The sequence below is a fragment of the Sphaeroforma arctica genome, assembly GCF_001186125.1.
Source record: "Sphaeroforma arctica JP610 unplaced genomic scaffold supercont1.677, whole genome shotgun sequence".
Taxonomy (NCBI): Eukaryota; class Ichthyosporea; order Ichthyophonida; genus Sphaeroforma; species Sphaeroforma arctica.
The window spans coordinates 41970-43011 of record NW_014039881.1 but is presented as its reverse complement, the minus strand read 5'-3'; the positions used below and the strand labels follow the sequence as shown (position 1 = coordinate 43011).

The window sequence follows — 1042 nt, the reverse complement described above, 5'->3', positions numbered from 1 at the left end:
TATATATATATATTATATATATGTATATTAATATATATATATATATATATGTATATGTATATATATATATTTAGAACATTTACATGCACGCGTAACATAGACGCACCCCGGGGTGTGTCACCCGTTTCCCGCTCTGCATAGGAACACTGACAGCTTTGCGCTTTCGATCGGCTGGCTCATTACCCACACCATTTAAACTCACACTCGCAGAAGCACCCTATAACCAACATGTGCATGTGTATAGTAACGGATGTAGCATTTGATGAGCTGGTTAATCATAACATCGAGCCCGTAATATAAACGATTCGGTAGCATAGCGTATACAAGAGGATCATATGTATCCATAAAACGCGGTGGAGTGTGTGCAGTGGAGTGCATGAGCTATGAACAAGGTTTAGAGCAGGTGTGTGTGTGTGTGTCCGATGTATAGCACAAAAATCACTTACTGAAAATAGAAAAATAACGAACGCTATGTACTGATATACAGCACAAAGGCCAATAGCGCTAGGAACGCAATCTTGGTCAATACAATGTAACACAAAGCACTTTTATAGAAGGTATGCATATGGATTTATATGTATTTATATACGGAGCAATACATATTACCAAATTTTGTATCAATTTAAAAGTACATATGTATATCCCAAACACACACACACATACATTTGTATAAATATTATCTCTACATCCGGATATATTTTGATATATATGTTTTCGTAAATTCATATATATGCAATAAGTGTAGTTGCCAATATACAGCACATCTTAAGATGGCAAGATACACATAAGATATATTCACAGACACAGACACAGACACAGACACAGACATAGACATACATATAACACACATATATATATACAAATATACATACAAATATACATTTATGCATACATATATACATACATATATACATACTTACATAGATACATGCATGCATAGATACATGCATTGATACATAGATACTTCGACAAATAGATAGATAGATAGATAGACAGATACATAGTATATATATATTTATGTGTGTGTGTGTGTTTATATATA

The 1042-nt window shown here is 33.2% G+C and overlaps 1 protein-coding gene across 1 annotated transcript in view; it reads right to left on the bottom strand.

The window, feature by feature from the left end:
- SARC_07995 (hypothetical protein) overlaps nucleotides 1–1042 on the bottom strand; it is a 7229-nt gene that overhangs the window by 4458 nt on the left and 1729 nt on the right. Inside the window, exon 2 of the mRNA XM_014298042.1 lies at nucleotides 107–217. Coding sequence (XP_014153517.1) covers nucleotides 107–217 — 111 coding nt within the window. The remainder of the gene's footprint in view (nucleotides 1–106; nucleotides 218–1042) is intronic.